At 48.3% G+C, this 17,736-nt stretch overlaps 2 protein-coding genes across 2 annotated transcripts; one reads left to right on the top strand and one right to left on the bottom strand.

Moving 5' to 3' along the window:
- Positions 1 to 2,791: 2,791 nt before the first annotated feature.
- LOC124693385 (skin secretory protein xP2-like) lies at positions 2,792 to 4,299 on the top strand. Its single transcript, XM_047226866.1, has one exon. The coding sequence runs from the start codon at positions 2,840 to 2,842 to the stop codon at positions 3,581 to 3,583; it is 744 nt and encodes a 247-aa protein (XP_047082822.1). The 5' UTR covers positions 2,792 to 2,839; the 3' UTR covers positions 3,584 to 4,299.
- Positions 4,300 to 8,084: 3,785 nt separating this feature from the next.
- Positions 8,085 to 10,399, bottom strand: LOC124693384 (transmembrane 9 superfamily member 11-like). The gene has a single exon (XM_047226865.1). The coding sequence runs from the start codon at positions 10,307 to 10,309 to the stop codon at positions 8,318 to 8,320; it is 1,992 nt and encodes a 663-aa protein (XP_047082821.1). The 5' UTR covers positions 10,310 to 10,399; the 3' UTR covers positions 8,085 to 8,317.
- Between the last annotated feature and the right edge of the window lie 7,337 nt (positions 10,400 to 17,736).

The following is a 17,736-nucleotide window of genomic DNA, read 5'->3' as shown; positions in this document are numbered from 1 at the left end:
AGGCCCAGCCCATGCGATGCATGAGGTCATACGAACACTAGGTCGAAAAATGTATGAACGTTGGGCTGGCGTCTCGTACCTATAGTTGGTAGTCCACCCCATTTCGGCGGTGAAAGAGGAGGAGAAACGCGGAAAGCAAGATGGCAATGGGCAGGTAGGCAAACGTATTCTGAGTGCGCGTCAACTTGGGCATGCAGGCAGCATCAGTCAGCACGACTTTGACGTGTTCCACGTGACGTGAACATCACGGGCCCAAGAAAATTCGCCGAAAGAGCCGAGCCCCAGAAGTCCATCCTCGCCTTGCCATCGGAGCAGCAGGGGCAAGGACGCTCCGATGTCGGCATCCATCGCCCTTCCTTCTCTTCCACCCAACCCATCTCTCGCTGCGTTGCGTCGCCTTCGCTCAGCTTTACGTGTCCCTCACCATTTCTTTAAGCACTGACAGAGACCCCGCCTCTTGATGCTCTACTTCGCGCACCAGCTAGCCCATGGCCGCTGACTGCTGGGCCGCAACTAGGAGGCGTCGGGCCCGCCACGATGCAAAGCTTTGACGCGAAAGCTGAACGCACAAAATAAAAAACGAAATTTGTGATGATGATGTGCTTGCCTTTGTCCTCTTCGCGTCCTCGGTACCGACCGCCGGGTAGCGACGGGCCTAGCAGACAAGTTTTTTAATGCCTGCGTCAACAAGGTCCAAGGAACACGGCATAATCCGCGAATATAATTTTTCATTCGAATATCGTGCTACCCAAAGATCCTTCGCATTTTATTACTAGTATTTGCAAAGCTTTGATTCCATAAAGCTCGTTTGCCTAGGAATTAAGACCGTAGTTGATGTCGAATAGGCCACTACACGGGTGTTCTAGTACTACAATTTTTGCATCACCAAAACTAGCTTTCACATCATCTCAAAGAATTTTGTCTTTTTGGAGTATAAAAGAGAGTACGTTTCAAACACTGCGACCTAATTTGTGCACTTCGAATTCACCATTGACATTCAAACTTTCATCAAACTAGCATTTAAAATTCGATACCTTCCGTTTATACGACATTTCGACTACAACAAGTTTCACATTGATACAAACTAAACAACGACCGACTAAGCATCGATGAACCCTAGTACTAGGCGTCCTGAATATCATAACCAAAGTCAAAGGACTAAGCATTATCGTCGTCGATGTCGTTCTAGAAATCAAAATCCAGGTTAGATGATTCGGACACGACGATGACGGTGGAGGGCCCCGCGTCATCGGCATTCTTCCTCACCACCTCGTTGGCCTTCTTCTTCATCGTCGCCTCTCTAGAGGCAAAGAAATCCTGCTCCGCATGCATGAGGTCCGGCCGCTCATGACGGAACCGCTATGGACTCCTCGATGGTCTCGTGAGCTGCAATCACGACTTCTGGTTGGCCCGCTCATGCTCATGCGGAACCAGACGAATGGGCGACGAGATGAACACCGCCTCCATCTTGCTCTACACCTCCGAGAAGTTCATCTACGACTGTGGCCGATAGAAGTGACACCTCGTCGCATCGTACGCGCGGCATGGTCGGCAGAAGGGAAGGTCCCAGCCACCACCGTTGCCAAGGGACCATGATCTAAGCCGAGTACCTGCCAAACGGACGCGGCGGTGCGACAGCATCAATTCGGCTGCAATTCGTGGGGATTTAGCAGGAAACGACTCAACGGCGAACGACGCGTAGTGCTCGGCAGTGGCGAAATCGAGGGCGGGGCTAAGGGCGTCTGCGATCGGCTATGGGGAGAAAACGAATGAGTGGTTTTTTTTAGAAGACCTACGAGTGGTTCAGTTGCCGGTTGAAATGCTTTTGGTTTTATATAATTAATTATTAGGGGTGATGAGGGCATTTGGCCCAAATATACATCACTCGCGCAATATCTTTTACATCACCAAATTTTTTACTTCATGTGTTGGAGAGTTTATTTTCTCCATGTATTATTATGTAAAAGTAAAGATTTTCCTTATATGCCTTACATATTTATGGGAGATTCTCTCATCACGGTAGGGGTTTTTTAGGGGCAAACTAATCTAATTACGGTGGGTGCTACGATAAATCGATAAGGACGCGCCCGCTGGGTCCCACGCGGGAAACCGCCTCCCTCGCAGACAGGCCGCTGGAATGGAAACGCACACAGCTTGTGGCGGGCCCCACTCGTCGTCCACTTGCACGGCTTCCACCCCACGTCAACTGTTCTACTCCGTATTACTTATCCTCTTTTCTGATACTACTCCTCAATTTTCTTACGACTTATTCCTCGCTCACGTCTCCTTTCTTAACCCACCGTTGCCCCTGAACTTCCCAATAATTTCAACACAGCCACAAGTATACTTTATTCCGATTTCTAAAACAGCACGATAAAAAGAAGAGTAGCACACCAACCGCCATGGCACGGCATGCAATTTCACGCAACAACAAGGGGCTCAACGCCTCAACCGTACCATTTCCAATAATTCAGCCGCCCACGTCGGCCACGATCCCATCAATCGAAGCGCGTCCGGGGCCCGCTAAGCAAAGGCGGGCGGTTAGCGGGCCCTCACATCAACCGCACGGCACCACGCCAGCCGCCCGATCCCCACCATCCAACGGCCGCGCCGCCGCCACGTCACGCGAAAAGATCTCCTCACCCGACCGGAAGATAAGCAAGCAAAAAAAAAACCGGGTTTAATCAGCGGAGCAGGTAAGCGCAGCGCGCACGCTTCCGTGTCCGGCCCGGTTCCGGTTCTATATAACGCGGCCTCGGGGCACCGTGATTTATCCCATTGTTTTCTCCTCCTTCCCCCTCCCACAAATCTCCTCTCATCCCGTTAGGGTTAGGTCCCCATGGCGACGGCGGTGCTCAGATCCCACGACGCGCTCGCCAACACGATGCACCTCGACGCCTTCGCCGCGTCCCCCATCAAGCCCCGCCGCCGGCGCCACGCCAAGGCCGGCTCGCCGCCGCCCAAGACGGCGGTTCCGGCCGTTAGCTCGTCGCCGCCCAAGCAGGCGCAGGCGCCCGTTGCGTCGTCGCCTCCCAAGGCCCCGGCCGCGGGCCGCCGGTCCCCGCCCGCGAAGCCCGCCCGCAAGCAGCCGTCCCCGTCCAAGGAGGCCCCCGCCAAGCCGCCGCAGATGGTGGTCCGGATCCTGAAGCGCGGCGAGGAGCCACCGGCTCCCGCTCCGGTTCCCGCCCCTGTACAGCCCAAGGCGCAAGCCCCGCCGGCGGACAGGCGCGTGCGGTCGCCTTCCCCTCCATCAGCGGCCCCCGTCCAGGCCCGGGCGCAAGCCCCGCCGGCCGACAGGCGCGTGCGGTCTCCTTCCCCCGCCTCACCACCCGTCCCGGCCCGTGCGCCGCGTGTGCTCGGCTTCACCGCCCGGATCGGGCCCCAGGCGCCGGCCGTCGTGCCCACCAAGAGGATGGTCTCCGTCGCCGCTGTTGCCGCCAACGCGGCGACCTACGCCGGCCCGGCCTTCTCCGTCGCGGCCCCGGAGCCGAGCTCCCTCCCTGTCCCCGGGTTCCTGCAGCGCGCCGAGGAAGAGGCCACCCGCGGCCTCCGCTGCCTCCTCCGCATCGGCGAGCTCTCATGATACCGGCGGCTCCCCCTGCAGTCGCAGCATCTGCGTGTGCGCCGCTCCCCTCTTCAGGCCACGACGCTTCTACTCCCTCTCTCTCTCTACCTCGTCTCCACTGAAGGAAGAATTCGAGGTGGTAAATCTCCGGATGGATTGGTGGTTGGATGGTTGGTGGATCCGGTGGTGGTAAGCTTATGTTATCTGGATCAGATCCCGGCGACGTTCCCATCAAGCCCCTCGGTATTTTTTCAGAGGCAGGTTTGATAACGGATCGCCGGTGGTAGGATTTGGTCCATGTTGCTTAGGTTCACACGTTGCTGCTCTTCGCTGTTTGGTTCGCTCGCCTCTGATGTCGTTGTTAGGTAGTAGAGGATTAATTGTTCAGGGTTGGTGGTGGCTTCTCGGTTCTCTTCTGAAGAATAGGTGATCTTTTAGGCACTGAGTATGTTTAGTGTAATGATCGAAGGTTCTGGTGTGTGATTCCAAGGTCAATAAGTTTAAGAGTAGTATTCATATTAAGAATTAAGTTATGTATAGTTGCGTCAGCTGGGCTACGTGTAGTTCATTTAGCAACTGAGAGATATGAGAGTAGTTGCTTCAGCTAAACCATGTGTAGTTGATTTAGCAACTGAGCTATGATGTTCTAGTATCGTTCATGGTCCTATGTAAAGTTTGTGTCTGTATCAGTCGCTCCATAGTCGTCAAATAATAAATCAGTGGTAGTTTAATTATTTAAATTGTCCTGCTCTTCTCTTGGTGTGTATGATCTTGTGTTGTGCGTGTTTTGGTTCGCAACAATTTGATGAACTACAACTACAAATGATTCTGGTGACTCCTTGAGAAGTGGTGACCCAGCTCTCTCCATGTGCTGTCTGTATTTTGGTTCACAGCAATTTGCCGAACTACATATCTTCATAAGAAACACCTATAAACTGATCATCGGTTTTTTCGTGCCTCTTGTGCTCATCGTCAAATGCTGTCGACATCCCTTTTGCTAAGCAATCGCAGTCTATGCTAATTTTCTACAAATGCTGTCGATACCCTCTTGCTAAGCAAACGCAGTCTATGCTAATTTTCTACGCCAAAGTCGTCGGTGGTGGTTCATGCATCTGAAAGCCAACAACCATTAAACTGTTATATTTAGCAGAGTTAAACTGAAGCCAAAAGAAGACCTGCTTCCTTGCGATAAGCACAAGGATGAATAGTATGGTCGTTCAGAGTCCTCCTTGTCTAGGCTAAATACCGTGTGCTGGACGGCACTAGAATCTTCCAGAGGTCATTGCCAGCCAGACGTGAGCTTGTCTCCCATCGACCTCAGGTCTTTGTGTGGTTGCCGGCTATCAAGGCTAGAGAGATAGCGTCGCGTCCACAAAATTGTTTTCGAACAAACTATGGGTAGCATAGTAGTAATGAAGAAATAAAGAGCCAACCAGAGAGGGCTGCTTATATTCATAGAGGATTTGGTACTCTGTCCTTCGGTAGGTAACCTGCCTAATCTAAGCAACAAGTGGACGCAAGTTGGGACCCAAATGGCTTGGTTGACAGTAATGTAATGTGATGCATCGACTTTGAAGTGGAGTATCAAAGTATTCCGTCCAAAGTTGAATCGTCGCCAAACGCGTGCTGCACGCAAGTTGAAGGAAGCAAAGGCAAGTGGCATCACTCTTAGAGTAGTCAAGTTGAGCCTGAATCCCTGAATACTTTTGCTGGTTTGCACGATTCCAGCAGGATTTCAGGCAAACATGAATCATTGCCGAACTTAGTGGCTGACTCGCAATGCTCAGGCACTCACGGACAGGCTTTTTCGTAAGATGTTTCCGCAACTTACTCTAGGCAATCAAGAGAAAGAAAAAAGATGGCGACGCCCAGACCTGATACCGGTTTCAGGGTAAACCATTATGGTTGTGCTAAGCTTAAACTTAACAACGAAAGGGTTTCCATCAACTTGTCTGAATTCGAGGGTAGATATTCGAGCCAGTTCAACAGACTCTCTAGGAATAAATGAATAAGTACAATTATAGGCAGGGTAAAACATGATGGAGATTTTCTTAATGTCGAGCATGGGCAAATGAAACCTGCCTGTAAAGATACTACTATAAGATACAAAATGGGCAGCATAAAGCTGCAGCCAAACTATATGTCACAATAATTGTACTAGTACTTGTTAGTTGGGGAATAGTTGAATCATCATAGGATATGCATACTATGAAAATACATAGATCTAACAATCAGAGAAAAGACTGAACAAAAATCACTGCATAGAAGATTAGTAAGCTTGCATATTGATTTACGTCAGAATGAGTATTTTTTAATTAAAAAAGTATAGATAAACCAATTCATTCTATTACAGCAGTGATGAGATGCATCGATTTGGACCAACACCAAAGGGCGTGTGGCACATCAAGGTGGAGAACGCAAGGCAAGTAGCATACCCTTTAAATTGTCAAAATGAGCATAAATCATGAGCAAAAAAGAGGCAACTATATCTGAAATGAGAGTCAGAAACTTAAAAATAATGGGGGTTCCTTTAACTACTTTGAAGCTGAGGCTACATCTTCAAGTCAGTTTATTAGCTACAACTACAGATAGGCAAAAACACGATGGTACGAGGATAGGCAAATGAGACAGATGATAGGTCTCAGCAGGGTCAGCAAAGGTTGAGCAAAACTGCTGGGTCTCAGTCAACTATCGTGTTGAGGACACTAGTTTCTTCTGTAATAGTTGGATCATGATCTAATGCATGGTATAAAAAATCAGATGCAAGTGGGAAAACATCAGACTAATCTGTCATGCATATAATCACATCTGAACTCCATACTTGTACTACTTGTTAGTTGGGAGCACTGGATTTTCCTTCGTAATAATCGAATCATCATCTACCACACATACCACAAAAATAACATGGAAATGTGAAAAACATCATAGATTAAAGCTGTTAGGCACTCAGAGAAGACATCCAGAGTCCTGTACAGAGCTACTGGAGCAAAGACATTTTGCTTCATCATTATATTTGGCAGTAGATAGCTAAGACTTAACAAATATTGATGTTCTCAATGGCAGAACAAATAACTTAAAGAACACAGAGTGTGAATAAACCAATTCATTCTATTATATCTTGCAAACTGCCTCTCTAATAATGAAATCATCACCTAGGAGCAAATAAACATCGACGTTATCATCATATTTGGCAGTAGATGGCAAAGACTAGTAGCATATAGACATAACTCAATCTAACATTCAGAGAAAAGAGTGAACATAAATCACAGCAGCGAAAATTACAAAGGTTGCATATGTTGATAGTTGGGATCACTAGATTTTCCTCTGAAATAATCAAATCATCATCTACCACATATCAGTATATCACCAAAACAACATGGAAACGGGAAAACATAATAGACTAAAGCTGTCAAGCACTCAAAAACACATATAGAGTCCTATACTGAGCAACTGGAGCAAATAAATTTTGCTTCATCATTATGTTTGGCAGTAGATAGCAAAGACTAACATATGTTGATGTTCTCAATGGCAGACCGAATAACTAAAAGAACACAAAGCGTGAACAAACCAATTCATTATATTACATCTCGCAAACTGCCAGCACCTCTTCCTAAAGCCCATTAGCGAATCCTACTTAGACAAGACCATACAATAGTTATTGAGGGCATGTATACCAAAAGTTGGGATGAACTACACTTAAGTCAGTTTATTACTAGCATATTATGGATAGGCTAAAACATGACGGTACATCATGTTTCTAATGAGCACAGGCAAATGAGACAGATGCCACTTGCTAGTAATGAATAATGATATACTAAGAAACATCAGGGCCAGCAAAGGTAGAGCAAAATTGCTGGGTCTGTCAATACACTATATTGTGTTGAGGACACTAGTTCTTCTGTAATAGTTGGATCACGATCTAATGCAGGGTATAAAAAATCACATGCAAGTGGCAAAACATAGACTAATCTCCCAAGCACATAATCACATAGACTCCAGAGTTGTAGTACTTGTTAGAGTTGGGAGCACTGGATTGTCCTCTGTAATGAACTAATAAATGAATCATCATCTAACCCGCATAGCACGAAAATAACATGGGAATGGGGACAACAATCAAACATCATAGAGTAAAGCTGTTTGGCACTCAGAAAACATAGCTACAGTCCTATACTAAGCTACTGGAGCAAAGACAAATTTGTTCATTATCATATTTGGCAACATAGCCAAGACACTGGTAGCATGTAAACACATCTGGATCTAACATACAGAGAAACGACTAACATAAAACGCAGCACAGAAAATTAGCAAGCTTTGCATATACTGATGTACTCAATGAAAAAATGAAAAAAAATGGAAACAGGGAAAACATCGGAGTAAAGCTGTTAGGAACTCAGAGAACACATCTAGGCCCCTATATACTGAGCTACGGGAGCAAAGAAATTTTGCTTCATCATTATACTTAGCAGCAGATAGCAAAGACTAACATATATTGATGTTCTCAATGGCAGAGCGAATATAGCTAAAAGAACACGAAGTGTGAATAAAACAATTCATTCTATTACATTTTGCAAACTGCCAGCACCTCTTCATAAAGCCCATTGCCGAATCCTACTAGACCATACAATAGTTATTGAGGGCATGTATACCAAAAGTTGGGATGAACTACGACTTACAGTGACTACAAACTTTCCAATGTCCACTCCACTATGCTCACCTCTCAAATGAATGATAATACTCCTCGCAGGGAGGAACTCAATCAGCCTTCACGGATGAAAAGAGATAGTGAATGAAGCAGAATGAGGAAATGAACCCAACCGTGCCGGTGGCGAGCATAATAGCGATAACCATAAAGAGCGAGTAGCCGAGGTAGAGGGTCGCCGACACTGGTCCGCTGAGGCTCTTGAGGTCGAAGACGAGGTAGTTGATCGAGTAGAGGAAGATGTAGATGGCCACGGACCCAGATGAGAAGAAGGACTTCCACCACCACTTCCAGTCCTCGACGCAGAGGTGCATGTAGGTCAGAACCAGGGAAACCTCGGCGCAGACAATGACCAGGAGCAGCATGACGATGAAGAGGAACCCGAAGACGTAGTAGACACGTCCCATCCATATGCTCGACATGATGAAGAAGAGCTCGATGAAAAGGGTGCCGAAGGGCAGCGTGCCGGCGCCAAGAACCAGCAGCCAGGATGGGTACTTCTGAGCAGGGATCTCGCGGGGGATCTGGTTCGTGCGGACAGGGTACTCGATGTGAGGCGCCTTGGCCCCGAGGAATCCTCCAACAAGGGTGAGCGGCACCGAGATGCAGAACCAGAGCAGGATCAACACGACGAACAGGGAGAATGGGATGGCCCCGGTGCTCTGGCTTCCCCACAGCAGGAAGTTGAGCGTGGTGAGGATCAGGAAGGCGATGCCGGGGAAGAAGCAGGCTGTCCTCCAGGAAACACCGACCCATCCCGAGTGATCCCCGCACTTGATGGTCTTCCACACGCGGACACTGGCGTACCCTGCCAGGATCCCGAGAACCAGGTAGAAGAAGAGCATGCCAGTGATGAGGGTGCCGCGGGAGGCCGGCGACATGAACCCGAGCGCAGCAAAGAGGATGGTGACCACGGCCATTCCGAGGATCTGCACGCCGTCCCCGACCATCATGCAGAGCAGCATGGGGTTGGTGGGCGAGCGGAAGACGTCGCTGACGACGAGCTTCCAGCCGGAGAGCTCCTCGTTCATCTGCGCCTGCGCCTCGCTGTCGAGCTCCTCGTACCGGGTGAGGTCGCGCCTGACGGTGCGGAGCAGGATGACGAAGACGATGCCGGCGAGGAAGGCGATGACCATGAGCGAGTTGAGGATGGAGAACCAGTGCACCTTGGCGCCCTCCATCTTGAGGTATGCGTCCCAGCGCGAGGGCCACTTGATGTCGCTCTCGACGAAGGCGACCTCGTAGGTGTAGACGATGGGCTCGCCCTCCTTGATGCTCATGGAGACGGTGGTGGGGTCGCAGGCGATTTTGGTGGGGTACTTGGCGTACATCTTGAGGGACTTGGCGTCGTCCGGGTTGTGCTTGATGCTGCAGGGCACGACCTCGAAGCCGACGACCATCCAGCCAGAGGAGGCGGAGGAGGTGGTGGTGTCCTTGGAGGCGGGGATGGCGTCTGTGGCGTCGGCGGTGCCCATGACGCGCGCGACGTTGGGGTCCTCGTACTTGTGGACGAGGACGGTGAACTGGAGGTGGTTGAAGACGTAGTAGTCGCCGCCGACGCGGATGCCGACGGGGTAGCCGGTCCAGCGGAGGAAGTAGTCGTCCTTGCGGGTGTAGCGGATGGCGGGGAGGTTGTCGAGGATGAGGTTGACCTGGTACATCTCGTCGATGCGCTTCTTCATGAGCGTGAAGGCGCCGGGCGAGAGCGGGTCGGAGCGGCAGAGCAGGACGTCGGAGTCGTTGGCGTGCATCCGGAAGCGGTAGGGCGAGGTCTCGATGCGGTCGCCCATGAGCAGCTCGCCGAGGTTCTCGGCGCTGTCCTTGACGCCGTCGGGCGGCGTGCAGAAGGGCAGGCTGTAGTAGCTGAAGGGGATCTCGGTGTCGATGGAGGTGAGCGAGTTCACCTTGACGTTGAGGAACTCCCCCGGGCTGTACTTGTGCGGGTAGCTCCCCGGGAGGTAGAAGGCGTCGGCGGAGGGCGGGGAGGCGAGGAGGATGGCGGCCGCCGTCGCGGCGAGCGCGAGGAGGGCGCGGAGGCGGGCCATGGTGGCTGGATCTGGATCGGGCGTGGGCGGATCTGGGGCGGCGAATGTGGCGGGAGGGGATGTGGCGGCGGGGCTCCGGCGAGGAGGGCTCGCCGGAGTGGGGTGTCGGTGGAGGCGGAGCAGATCTGGGGGCGGCGGGGGAGAAATGAAGAAGGCTAGAGACAGAGGTGGACTCGACTCACGCGAGGCGAGGCGAGGCGAGGGGGGTTTGGGGCTTGGTGGGGAATGGTTTATACGGCGTGAGCGTGACGGCCGTGAGAAGGTGCAGGATTTGGGGGCGTGTCGGTGCTGCTCCTCTTGGGCTTTTTCTTCTCTGATGATGATGACGGATCCAGGGAGTTCTGGGTACTAGCGCTGCGGAAGATTCCATCTCGTTTCCGAAGCAGCACATCAGTTGTCGCAAATCTAGAGTTGCATAGGTTGCTGTGCTCAATTTCATACGGACTATAATTATATTTCAGTTTTAATTTAAATGATATATATGGTATGTGAAAAATGTCTGTCCCTCCCTGGATCCGCTACCCAGGGTACCTCGGCTCACAAAAACTGTACATTTTCCCCGCACTCGTAGTTGGCAACTTGCTTCGTCGGAATATTGACATTTCCTCTATTTGAACAAAATCTTAGATCTCTATTTGGTATTTTACCAAGTGACAAGGTATTAACTTGTCAATGCTTTCAAGTTGTGGACTAGGGCTTCGTGGAAAATAGAGGGCAAGTAGATCTCGAAGGTTTCAACCGAAAAGGTGCCCGACTGTTAAAAACTAAGATTTATATTGACAATGATTCGATCATTTCTTTCTCCCTCGGCTCCTCTTTATATAGGAGGTGGAGCCGAGGTTTTCGTATCCTACAAGTTTACAATGTTCGGAAGGTTTACATGAGTCCTCGTATTACATCAAGACTTTTTGATACATCTATTTTTCCATATCAATACTTATTGGGCTTCCAAGTTTCAAAGACTTCGGGTCGTGGGGCTTCAGTTATCCCCGGGTACCTTATTCGGCAGGTCCATCTGGGATGTCTATGTCAGTAGCCCCCGAGATTTTGATTGGATCATAGAATCGAGTAAAATCTCCATTGTAAACACAATCCATAAGTTATGTGAATCTTTGTAATATTTTTGCTCGAAGTATTTATATATTTTTTTAAGGGCATGACCGTAGGGGTAGCTACGGTGTAAATTTTCTATTTAAGTGGCCAAAAGACCCGGGCATAAAGAGTTCACATAATTACAAATAATAGATAAAAAGGAAACATAAGAGGTCTCCCAAGAAAGAGACAAAACTAAACGAAGCAAGCTTGAAGTCAATCAAGGAGGGGTTGAACAGCAGCAGCTTTGACTCTATATTGATGTACTGCAAGATCACTTTGAAGTATTTATATCTTGTACATGCTGGTAGATGGGGCTGGTTCGTCTGACGGATCAGGTACCAGTTAACTGCTCTTGTGGCAATCCTGCAAAAACCTACTTCAAGGTTAAGTCCCTAAACTCGACATTGGGATACTGGCTTAATTCGACATGCGCCGCTTAAGATCTTACCATATGTCAAATTCCAGTTGAATTTTATCGAGTACCTAACGCGTCCGTTAGGATTTTTCCGCGTCTGTTAACACAGATGAAGTAGTAGAGCGCATTCGGGTAAGAGTAGCCCCCGAGCATATGAGCAAATGCTTGTATTTGATCATGGGCTCCCGAAGTTTATCTGTCGGAACACTTGAGATTTTCATGTCGCTATATTTGATAAGAACACTCGAAGTTTTCTTCGGAGTGACATTAGTGCTGACGATAGCAACGATTGCTTCCTTGGGAAACCACGGCTCCTGTCACTTCACTGAGACGTGGGCCCAAGATTTTGCACCATCGACACGTTGCGCAAGTGGGGGACACACGTCCTCCGTAATTTCCGGCACGCGCGCAGTAACTTCTCGCTAAAAATGCATCGCCTTTTCATCCAACGGCACGATGGATCGACTCCTTGTTATAAAGTTACCCCATCTTCTACCTTTTTCCCCTTCGTTGCGACACACATCTTCTTCCTCCCTATGCTTCCACCATTGCTGTTCTTCTGAGCTCTTCGAGCCCTCGCTCTCTTTCGCTCCTCTACTCCACCAAAGCGCTTCCCGCATGCCGCCGCGCGCGAAGCTAACAAGGCACATAGCGTCGGGCACCAATGCTCCGATGAAGAAGGTTGAGCTCTCTGGATGGGAGCGATCCAAGATCTCCAACCAAGATCAAAGGACGCTCAAGAAACTTGGCCTGTTGGAGAAGCATGATTCGCTGATCTTCCCTTGAGACGAGAGCTTTCCGCATCCTCGAATCGGATATCGGGTAACTTTCGTTGACCACCTCATTCGCGGCCTCTCCACCCCTATCCACGAATTCCTTCGTGGTCTTCTCTTTATCTATGGGATCCAGCTACACCAGCTGACCCCGAACTCCATCCTCCACATTTCTATTTTCATTAATTTGTGCGAGTGCTTCCTCGGCATCCATCCTCATTGGGGCCTATGGAAGCGCATTTTCTACCTCCGGCGCAACTACTCCCGCAACATCGTCTACAATGTGGGTGGCGTTTGCATCTGCGACCGACCCGACGTTGACTACTTCGACATCAAATTCCCCGATTCCGTCCAAGGATGGCGCAAAAGATGGTTGTACATCCAGGATGAGTATGAAAAATCCCAGGAGTATGGCATCGCTCCATTTGAAGCTGCTGAAGAAATTCTCAGACGCCGATCTTGGGACGCAGAGGCCACTGCCGAAGAAAAGACGCCTATTGAAGCTCTGATGAAGCGCATCCACCAGCTCCAGAATACCAGGGGAGAGGAACTCTCGGGCGTTCAGATAACTGCCTACTTCCTTAGGATCAGGGTGCATCCACTTCAGGCTCGCAAAAACCCCCTTTGGGCGTATTCTGGCGACAAAGATGTTGATCGCTTGTCCAAGGATCTCCCTGTGAAAGACTTGGAGAAGCTTATCCGATGTTTTTCTTCCTTGAGCAAGAAGCACGATGTTCCTTCCTCCTGCCGCGTGAAGCCATATAGCGCCTCCCACGATCTTCCCAAAGTAAGTAGCTGTCCTTCGAGTTGCTTAACTATTTTTGTCCACTGCTTTTTGTTTTTCTTGTGTAATCACCTTTGTCTTGCGTTTACATTGTATAGGGTCACCAAATTGTTTCTTCTCTCCCCCCCTTCCTGAAGGTGGAGAGGTAGTTGAGCGAGCTGTTGTCACCGATGACTCGCAAGAAACCTCTCGTCCACTCCGTCTCTCGTCCTCTCGCCATTTCTCCTGGGTGCAAGAGGAAGAGAGACGATGTCGAAGATTTCGGCACCTCCAAGCCCACTGAATCGGCTGTCGAAGAAACTTCACCTGAAAAGGAGATTGCCTTCGACCCCTACGACGAAGTTGGCGCCATTAGCTCGTGAGTGTTCTTATTTTTGTGTTTTTCCTATCTTTGTTTTATTCGGGATACTCATATTTCTATATTGACAACTCTGAAGAGGAGGAAAAGGCGGATCCCGTGATTCATGGAACGGCTTCTACGAGTACGTCCAACACCATGGTTCTTTCGGAAGAGCACCGCACTGCCGCAAAAACTTCACCTCCCCCTCAACAGAACGTGGAAACGTCGACTCCTACGGCCAGCCCCCGAGCCCCCTCGCCGAAGAAAGCAAGGATTGGGGCTGGTGACAGTCATGAAATTGTTGGGGGGGGGGGGTACTTCAACCCTTTTTTTGGATGATGTAGTCTTCATTTTCTTTGACTCGCTGTTTTGTATTTCTCGTCTATTTTTCTCTTACCGTCGAACTTTGCTTCTTCTGAACTTGCTTCCTGCCTCGTACTTTTTACAGCCTCTGATGAAGCATCTCATCAACCTTGGAACCCAGTTTATTGGGTTCCGTGATGAAGCCGACGATTTGAGAGGTAAAACCTGCCTTATCTTTGGTAACTTAATTTCTTCGCCTAGCACATGTTTCTGACTTTTGATTATTGGTGTTTGCTCCCTGACTATCTTTCCAGAGGCACTCCACTGGCACCAGTGGTCGAATTCCCCATGCTAGAGAAGCTCTCCCTCTCTAGCATGATTGCCAACCTTGACATCTTGCTCAACCAATGCCCACTCCTATGTGTGCTCAATGTGAGCTTACGCAAGATGGAGCTCAGCTCCATCAAAGAGGCGCTCACCATACTCTAAAAGGCAGGACAACGAGGCCTCATGTTGCCCATCCTCGGTATCGAAATTCCTTGGATAGGTGACATCACCCCACAGACGGCGCCAATTGACAAGGTATTAACGTGTCAATGCCTACAAGTTGTAGACTAGGGTTTCGCGGAAAGTAGAGGGCAAGTAGATCTCGAAGATTTCAGCCGAAAAGGTGATCGACTGTTAAATACTAGGGTTTGTGTTGACAATGATTCGATCCTTTCTTTCTCCCTCGGCTCCCCTTTATATAGGAGGTGGAGCCGAGGTTTTCGTATCGTACAAGTTTACAATGTTTGGAAGGTTTACACGAGTCCTCCTCGTATTACATCAAGACTTTCTAATACATCTATTTTTCCATATCAATACTTATTAGGCTTCTGAGCTTCAAAGACTTCGGGTCGTGGGCCTTCAGTTATACCCAGGTACCTTATTCGGTAGACCCATCATAATTCACCGAGACGGACCAGGACACCGAAGGGGAGACGGAGAGGAGGCCCAGGGCCCCCACACCATAGGGCCGCGCGGGCAGGCCCCTGGCCGCGCCGGCCTATGGGGAGGGCGCCCTGGTGCCCCTCCTGCGCCGCCTCTTCACCTATAAGACCCCTTTCGACCTAAAAACGCGATACGAATTGACGAAACTCCCGAAAGACTCCAGGGGCGCCGCCGCCATCGCGAAACTCCAATTCGGGGGACAGAATCTCTGTTCCGGCACCCTGCCGGGACGGGGAAGTGCCCCCGGAAGCCATCTCCATCGACGCCACCGCCTCCATCATGCTCCGTGAGTAGTTCCCCCATGGACTATGGGTTCTAGCAGTAGCTAGTTGGTACTCTCTCTCTCCCATGTACTTCAATACAATGATCTCATGAGCTGCCTTACATGATTGAGATCCATCTGATGTAATCGGTGTTGTGTTTGTTGGGATCCGATGGATGATACATTATGATTAGTCTATCTATAAAGTTTGTGAAGTTATTGTTGCTGCAATCTTGTTGCGTTTAATGCTTGTCACTAGGGCCCGAGTGCCATGATCTCAGATCTGAACATGTTATTGTTTCATGATGATATGCATTGTTTTATGATCTTACCTGCAAGTTGTATACACATGTCTATGTCCGGAACCAAAGGCCCCAGAGTGACAGCAACTGGGATAACTGGAGGGGAAGGCGTAGGTATGAGGATCACATGTTTTCACTAAGTGTTAATGCTTTGCTCCGGTGCTCTATTAAAAGGAGTACCTTAATAGCCAGTAGATTCCCTTGAGGCCCGGCTGCCACCTGCTGGTAGGACAAAATATGTTGTACAAGTTTCTCATTGCGAGCACGTATGACTATATATGGAAAACATGCCTACATGATTAATAATCTTGATGTTCCGTCTTAATGCTTTCAATCCTATCAATTGCCCAACCGTAATTTGTTCACCCAACACTTGTCACTTGTTATTGGAGAGTTACCACTAGTGTAGATCGCTGGGAACCCCGGTCCATCTCTCATCATCATATACTCGTTCTATATGTCATTGGAAGTAGTATCAACTATTTTCTGGTGCCATTGCCTTTGTGTTACTGATATTGCTGCTGTGTTACTGTTACTATTGCTCTCATATTACTGTTGCTTTCACATCACCCTTGTTACTAGTGCTTTTCCAGGTGCAGCTGAATTGACAACTCAGTTGTTAAGGCTTATAAGTATTCTTTACCTCCCCTTGTGTCGAATCAATAAATTTGGGTTTTACTTCCCTCGAAGACTGTTGCGATCCCCTATACTTGTGGGTTATCAAGACTATTTTCTAGCGCCGTTGCCGGGGAGGCATAGCTCTACAAATAAGTTCACCTGGGGAGTACACTCTACCTCTCTCTGTGTTTTTATTTTGTTTTATTTTGTTTTGTTTTGCTTAGTTTACTTTTGTCTAGTTTATTTGTGCTTAGTTTATTTCTGTCTAGTATTATTTTGCTTAGTTTACTTTTGCTTAGTTTCTTTTTGTCTTGTTTTATTTTTCTCATATATCCAAAAATCCATAAAAATTTGAAAAACCTAAAAATTAAAAACTGTTGTTATGGAAGAACGCATAACTATGTTGGATCTTATTGAATTATATAATAATTATAGATAATCAATAGCGGGTGAAGTGATGAGTGTTGTGATAGAAAAATTGAATACAATTGCTAAAATCTTGCTTAAACGTCATGATATAAATTGTTTCTCTAAAGAGGATACTAAACATCTGAAATTTCAATGTTGCTTTAGTGAAGAAGTTTTAATTAAGAACTATAATTGGAATACCTATATTCATCTTGGGTTCGAAGAAGTAGAACAATTTTTCATATTTATGGGAGCCTCTGAGATCGAATCCTTCATGGTTAAAAATTATGAAACTTGTGTTGTTTGTAAGGACCTTAAAGATTATGTCTCTTCTATCCTTAATTTTTGCATAGAAAGTTACAGTGATAATCCTTATATCATTGATTATAAAGAGAGACTCATTAATGCACAAGAATGCACTCACAATTTGCAGGAACCTGTGGAAGAAGAAATTGATGAACCGGAAAGCTCATTGGATGAAAAAGAGGAGGAAATTGATGAACATGAAAGCTCATTGGATGAAAAAGAAGAGGAGAGTGATGAACAAAAGGAGGAAGAATGGATTAGCTACCCATGCCAACCTTCTAATGAGAGTAACTCTTTATCTCTTACACTATTTGATTGTCCTCCATGCTTACCAAAGGAGGTTGAATGTTATGTTCATGTGGATTCTCTTGAAATATTCCCTATGAGTAAAACTTATGAGAATAATTATGCTACTGTTATCTATGATAATCCGTGCTATTTTGATAAATCTTATGATAATGCTTTGTTTGTGCCTGATGTCGAACACGCAATCCAAGCCAAGATCATTGTATTGAAGTACATGGGAGAGAGATTAACCACATAGCTACCGGTACAGCCCTTAGCCTCGATGGAGAACTACTCCCTCCTCATGGGAGACAGCTGCGGTGATGAAGATGGCGGTGGTGTCGATGGAGATGCCTTCCGGGGCACTTCCCCGTCCCGGCGGCGTGCGCGAACAGAGACTCCTGCCCCCGCATCTTGGCTTCGCGATGGCGGCGGCTCTGGAAGGTTTCTCGTACCATGGCTTTTTCGTATCGAAGATTTAGGTCAGGAGGCTTCTTATAGGCGAAGAGGCGGAGTCGGAAGGCTGACGGGGGCGCCACACAATAG

Source organism: Lolium rigidum, chromosome 2 (genome assembly GCF_022539505.1).
Source record: "Lolium rigidum isolate FL_2022 chromosome 2, APGP_CSIRO_Lrig_0.1, whole genome shotgun sequence".
Taxonomy (NCBI): domain Eukaryota; kingdom Viridiplantae; phylum Streptophyta; class Magnoliopsida; order Poales; family Poaceae; genus Lolium; species Lolium rigidum.
Note: the sequence above shows the minus strand (reverse complement) of the source record. Positions and strands in the feature narration are given on the sequence as shown.